Source organism: Coloeus monedula, assembly GCF_965178545.1.
Source record: "Coloeus monedula genome assembly, chromosome: 7".
NCBI lineage: Eukaryota > Metazoa > Chordata > Aves > Passeriformes > Corvidae > Coloeus > Coloeus monedula.
The window spans coordinates 930,043-937,108 of record NC_138787.1 but is presented as its reverse complement, the minus strand read 5'-3'; the positions used below and the strand labels follow the sequence as shown (position 1 = coordinate 937,108).

General features: G+C 48.1%; 1 protein-coding gene across 1 annotated transcript; it reads left to right on the top strand.

Annotated features, from left to right (window-relative positions):
- Positions 1 to 4,796: 4,796 nt before the first annotated feature.
- LOC309575193 (helix-loop-helix protein 13-like) lies at positions 4,797 to 6,711 on the top strand (the record flags this gene model as incomplete). Its single annotated transcript, XM_082285484.1, has 2 exons — positions 4,797 to 5,232; positions 6,674 to 6,711. 2 exons carry the CDS (start codon positions 4,797 to 4,799, stop codon positions 6,709 to 6,711), a joined length of 474 nt encoding a protein of 157 aa, XP_082141610.1.
- Positions 6,712 to 7,066: the final 355 nt, after the last annotated feature.

Genomic DNA, 7,066 nt, shown 5'->3' with positions numbered 1-7,066 from the left:
AAATAAACCCACTAAGAACGGCATCAAATGTCACATGAATGACAAATTTTCCTCTCCCTAGAGGCATTTCTCATTGGATGTGGAGACAGGGTTATTCATGGGAATTGTCTGCAATCCCAGCCCCATGTTCACCTTGCTGGGGGGATGTTTCAGATGGTTCAAAAATTACAGGATCATGGAAGGGTTTGGGTTGGAAGGGACCTGAAAGCTCATCTCATTCCACTCCCCTGCCATGGGCAGGGACACCTTCCACTATCCCAGGCCGCTCCAAGCCTCATCCAGCCTGGCCCTGGACACTTCCAGGGATCCAGGGGCAGCCACAGCTTCTGTGGGCAAGCAGCTTTGCCAAGGCCATTCTGCAAGGAACACCACTTCCCTCCAGGAGCTCCATGAGCACTTCCACGCCCCTTGAGATCAAAGCAGAGGCTGATGTGTCCCAAAAATGGCCATTCCCTCACAGAAGCAGTCACAGAGCAGTGACTTGGATAAGGAATCACTTGGCAGCAGGAGCCCAGAGGTCATCCCCCGACTCATAAAAGGCTCTGGGAGAAAGGGGAAACCACCAGTGAGTGGTTTTATGAGAGAAAATACCTTCCCCCTCCTGGAGACTGGGCTTAATTTTCTGCAGCTCTGCAAACGCCCTGCAGAAAGGTTAAAGGGACTGTGTTCACTTTTAAACACCAAAGGCATTTAAAGCAGAGACTACCTTGACTAGTTTATACTAAATTTGAAATAAATCAACGTTATATTAACAACCACTCACCAGTGTCTTCCTCCTCGTTCTCTGACATCTGAGCTTTCTACCCTGCGAATAATAAAGGTCCTGTTACCTTCTTCACTTAAATCAACATCCTGCAAAGTTTCACCTCGCAATTCTTGGAGCATCCCAGGAATAGCCATCAGCCCTTTGAAATCTTCTTGCCCTGGAAATCCTTGCTCTGCTTCTCATTATGCCCTCACATTCGCAATCGTTTCAGGTTAAAGAGCAGCACATTCCACTGTTAAATGATAATACCTGCACTTTTCTTACCCCCCCAGCTCTTCTCAAACCACGTGCCCAGCGATTCAGGTGTCCCAGGCCTGGCATGTAGCTCCAGAGGAGCTCCAGGAGCTTGGTGTCCACCCTCTGGCTGGGATTTCCACCAGCCAGTCCCTGGAGATCCCTCTGCAGCTGCATTTTTGCCTTCATTCCCATGTGCTGAGGGAGCCACACCACCACGACCTGCACCGTTCCACCTGGGTAAAGCGTTCCCCAGGATTTTTTGGCATCTTTCATCTGCTCTTCCCTGCTCATCTGGGCCCCAGTTCCCAGCTCTGAGGATGAGCTGCACAGTGTAATGTTGGATTAGCAGCTATGACATGATGGATTGTGCTTTGGAGTCATCCCACTTGAAAGTGAAGCATCTGGTCCCTTCTCCATCTGTTCTTTGTCGAGGCCAAGGGCTGACTCCCTTTATTAAGCAATTAAAGATGATGGAAACGTATTCAAGCTAAATTCCCAGCAAAAAAAAAAAAAAATATATATATATATAAAGCAGAAAATATTAATAATAATTATCAGTTTTGTCACTGGGAAGGTTCCCCAAGCTGAGTCCAAAATCAGGCAAACGGGACAAGAAGGGGAGAGAAAAATCTGCTTCCAAAATAAGCTCAGGTGATCCATTTATCTTTGAGATCCAGGTACAGGGTAGCAGCTGACAGCTCCTAAAGCACAGGAAAGAAAAAAGCCTGCAGTGGAAATATTCCCTGAAAGCAGGTTTGTACCCAAAATTCCATGAAATCACAGAGTTTGCTGTGTGTGGACTTGTGTAGATGGCAGAGGAAGGGGGACAAGGCTGAGGAAGGCATTTCCAGCATGAATATTAAAATTCTTAAAGGCAGATGTGGATATCCAGACCTGGAAAATCCAAACCCAAACAATGATGGCTCCGTTGCCTACCACAGACAGGGCAGGGTTTCTGACTCAGGAATTTGCTTTCATCAGACCCTGCTGATTAAAATTGACCAGCAGTCAAATGCTATTTCTGGATCCCTCTGGAGCTGAAGGGGTTTGGAAGACAACAACAGCTGAGCAGCCCTTGAAATTGTAACAACACACCTTAAGCAACAGCATCCCTGCTCAGGGTGGTACCCCTGCTCCCCCAATCCCTTTGGGACATTCCTTCACCAACAACTTCCAGACAGGTGAAAAATTAGCCCAATTATCTGCACATTCCCTCCCTCTCTGGTGAGCAGAGCTGCAGAAACCCTGGCAATGCAGCAGGTCTGGAGTTGTGGTGAGGGTTGCTCCTGTGGATAGGAACCTCGTCTTCTCTCCGGAGACCTGACCTCTTTCACAGCCGGCTTTCCAAGGGGAAACCTTTTCTTGTTTTCTCTTTCTTCCCCTCCCCTTCCTCCTCCTGCTTTGTCCAGAGTCTCTCCAAGAGAGCCAAATTCCCCTTGAACATGCTAAAAGTAGGCTTGCTGGAACATCTGCTCGGCATCTGTGGAGCCAGACATATCCCCAGGCAACACTGTTAGCGGTGATGGATCTGGGAGGGAACGTGGAGCGCTGGAGAAGCATCTGCTCAGAGAGAGGAACCCAGCACATAAAACCCACCGAGTTATCTGCTGAGCCTCCTGGTCTGTGCCCCTTGTTCCCAGTGGACAATTGGCTCCTCCAGAGCACTTTCCGGGAGCAGAGCTGCTCTTCTCTTCCCAGTTTGGTGTTTTCGAACGTCTTCTGCTTGTGCCAAATGAGCACCACCAAGTGCTCAGTTCCACAGCGACTGGGGAGCTGGAGAAGCATCTGGAAGAGAACCTGGAGTGAGTGGTTTCTTTTGGGAGCACTGCTTGGACAGGACGCTAGGAAATACAGCTGGGATGACGGCTGGACTTGATGAGCTCAAAGGTCTTTTCCAGCCTTAATGACTTCAAAGAAACCATTGCAGAATGAGCTCCGCATTGATCACTCCGAGTTCAAGCCTCAGCTCTGCCACCTCTGACTGTGGCCATTCGTGCATCCATCCCCTCCTTCCCTGTTCTTTGTTGGGATTCAGCTGGAGCAGAAGCTGTCAGTCACTGTGAACTTTCATTACACCAAAATTCCGTTCTTTGGCACACTGGCGTCAGAACGAATTATTTACTTTGTACAAGACCAGCACAAAATGCACGCCCTGAGCTGACCAGAGGAAGCGAGACAAACTCTAATTATTTAACAGCTATTTGTCCTCTGTTGTCGAACCTTAACGATTCTGCGATTGTCACACTCGGCATTTTCCTTTCTCACGCACATTTAGAGTCAATGGATTTCCTGTTTAATTTGCACAACAAGGAGAACAAAGGCAGTCCTGATGCTTCCTAAACTGTCACCTTCTCACAGCTACTCTGCAAAAACCTCTCCTGCAGCCTGTTTTCTGCTGCCTTAAGCGTTCTGGGACAGGTAGAATTGCCACAAGGGAGAATGCCAGGTTGCTAAGAAGAGACCTTAATAGCCTGTGCCTTATCCTAAAGTCAATCCCTCTAGCACCCTAAGACGCTCTCAGATTGAGAACCAGAGAATCCTTTGGGATCCATGGAAAACGCAGGTCGTTTTCTGCTCTCTGGCTCTTTACCTGAAGCTGTTGAGCTTTTTCCCATCGGGAATCCCTGCCTGTGGCTCACAAACTCCACAGATGTCTCTTGAAACTTCACCACACAGCAGCAGGACGGGAGTCTGTGCACAAAGTCAAGCACGTGATTCAGTGCCTTTATAAAAGTTCTTTATGACAAGTTTCAGGAAAAGCATTTAGGCTTGCTCTAACATTAAACACGATTCCTTTCCATTCACTCAAGTCTTTAAAAATACGACTTAAACTATTTCTGAATTAATTTAGACATTGGCTGAAGCATTGTGGAAATAGAAGAGAATGAAGCGCACACTTACGTTATGTACCTGCCCTAAAGCTCTGGTGGTGCTTGACACCTTCCACCCCATCTCTGTGATGCTGGATACCAGCTGCTCTCCCAGTTTCCAGCTCTCCCACCAGCTGCACCACTCCGGGACTGCACCCAGTGTGGTTTTACAGCTGCTGTTGTTTCCTGGTGTGGGACAGAGCACGGAATGTCCACAGAGCAAACGTGTGACTCAAGTGTAAATGGGAAACGCAGCAAGCAAAGGAGGTGCTGCTGGCTCACTTAATGAGGTACCACTGTGTCCCGGTTTTCCACAGCAGTGCATCCCACACCTTCCCTCTCCAGAGGAGCAGAAGATGCCACTGGCTCGTGCTGTCAAACACAGAACCATGTGTTTGTGACAGCGATATAATAGGATTTTGTTTGCGCGGCCGCACGAGACTGTGGGGCTATTAACACTTCACCAAAAAGATAAAGGACTATTTCGTTCCTTCCTCCAACCACTCCTCACCAAACAAAATCCCTCTGTGAACCTCCTCTAAACAGCAAGGGGAGAGACTGGACCTGTGGAAGGGCTCAATAACTGCTTCAATGCGTTTTCCAGGAGAAAGTCAATAGGAATCTCATTCTGTCTTGGATTCATTCATAATGTTTTCTAGTGGACAGCTAATAAAAAGGGAGGCACGTGTACTAATTAGTTTTGAGAGGAGAAGAGGAGCCATGAAGTATTTCCTGCTGAGAAGACACAAAGTATTTAAATCCCGACTCCCACCTGGATTTGCAACCGTGCAAAATTTTCCCATAATCTTCCTCAAGGACACAACCAGAACTCCCTGCCCACGTTTGAAATTAGAATCCCATATTCTTGATAAACCAGTTTAACCTGAAGTTGTGAGAATTCCTCGAGCTTGGTGGGCCAGGGCATGGAGGAACTTTGCTACAACTTCGAGCGGGGGGACCCCACTCCGGAATTTCTCCTCTGGGAGCCGGCAGATCCCGATATCCAGCTGGAGAACTTCCTCCTGGAGTGCCTGGCAGAGCACTCAGGGGGTGCTGAGCTGGGCAAGTCCCCTGTCCCAACAGGGTCCCCTGGGAGGCCCCGGCAGCGCCGCGCCGCCAACCTCCGCGAGCGCAGGAGGATGCTCAGCATCAACTCGGCCTTCGACGAGCTCCGCTGCCACGTGCCCACCTTCCCCTACGAGAAGCGCCTGTCCAAGATCGACACTCTCCGCTTGGCCATCGCCTACATCGCCCTCCTCGGGGACATCCTCGTGTCCGGCTCTGACCCCAAAGCCTACGTGGAGCAGTGCCTGAGGGGCGGCCTCCAAAGCCCCCAGCGGGCGGCCTGGAATACGAGCGGTGAGTGAGGGATGGGCGGTGTTTGGGGGAGCAGAGCGACGCCCGGGCATGCACGGGGCAAGTTTCCTTTGGGCAGCCACGTGTCCCATCCAAATAGCGCTGGAACAGCACAGAAATGACCTTCAAAAAGGGGAAATCCAAAATAAAGCGGCAGCAGAAAATCATAATTCACCCTCTTAACTTTCTTTTGAGGAGGATCTTTGTCTTTAAAAAATTGAACAAATAACGCTCCCCTTACCCTCCTCTCCCCCCCTCCCCCCCAAAAGCAACTTGCTAAGGGAATGGTTCCTTTTAGGAAGATGAAAGATTTTTATTTTCAGAATGTATTTTTAGACTTTTTTGCTTAATCCTGTGCGAAATTGTCCTTTTCTGATGGAGCCTGTAGAGATTTTCCACGTTTTCTTCAGAAGTTTTCCTTAGCTGGTGCTCAGCTGAGAAAAACACCTGGTTTTGGACACAAACAGCATGTAATTTCTTAAAATACAGATGTTCCAGTAACCCAGAGTTTCTCAGAGGTTATGGTTCAACACATGAACCAGGACACACAAGACAGAGCATTCAAATTTCAAGCTATTTTCAAAATATGGGGAAGTGAATGCCTATTTGCAATTTATAATCTTATATAATTATATCTATTTTGAAGCGCAGGGCTCTTATTCTGTTTTCTATTCGGTTTGTACTTAATCCCTGACTTAGGTGGGATGAATTTCGGCCTTTCTTCCTCCAGAATAGATTTTTCATCGAGCCACTGTGTGGTGAAGATGGGAAATGGCCCAAAATGTCCAACACAGGGCTTCAACCTCAGAAAGCAACAGGTTTTGGGCGATTTAGAGCAGGGAGGAGCAGAGTGGGGGGGGGTTCAGCAGTTTGTGGTACTTTGGATTTTAAGTTAATTAATCCCCTTTCCAACTCTGTTCCTTTGCTATATAAGTTCCTTTGGATCTTGGAAAGGGGACTTCAAAATGAGCCTTCAAAAAGTGCAGCACAAGTAAGGGAAGAGAAAAGTCAGTTAATAAAAATATTCCTCTTTCATATTACGGGCAAGTGCCAAAGAGACAGAGTCTGCAGGGGAAAAGCGATCAGTTTACTTGAAAGAGAAAGTTAATTGAGTTTTTTATTGAGTTTTTTCTCCTTTCCTATCAATTTCCATTATCTGGATGACTGGGAAAATGACTCCTGATATACCACTGCTCATAACTCCCTTGACTACAGAAAAAAATTATGTTTTAGTGGCCAGATTCCCCCATTTTTAACTTCTTTCAAACAACACAGGTGGTTCTCATTGGGATCACCCCCTTTTGCCAGGCTTCCAGGCCTGAAGAACTCCACTTGGAAAGATCCAAGTGAGCGAGGCTCCCCTTCTGGAGAGGCTGGATAGCTGACTTGTTGAGGGTTGATTGAAATGTTTAAATGACCGTGTTTTCCTCTCTCCCTCGTGCAGATCTGACAGCCCGCCTGTCCTGGGTGAAGTGGGATTAAGGAAAGGCCTTTGAAGGCGGCGAAACCTGAGGCCTGGAGTGCTGGGCACCAGCTGCTGCATTCCCAGCCCTGCAAGGGAGAACACGGCACGAACGACCTCGCTCATCGTCCCAGAGCGCTTCCTCTCCCCATCTCCAGCACCCAGCCCCTTTCTCTGTTGATTCATCGCTCTTTAGGCCCTTCAGCTTCTCTTTCTCCCAGCTTCTCACTGCTGATAGAGCTGCCCTCGCTTGGAAAAAACAAAGCATTAAAAAACAACCACAGCCCCAACATTTTCTCTTCCACTGGATGAGGATTATGTCCAAATCCACGTCCAGTACGTGAGAAACGAGGTCATGAGAAAAAAACTAAGCAA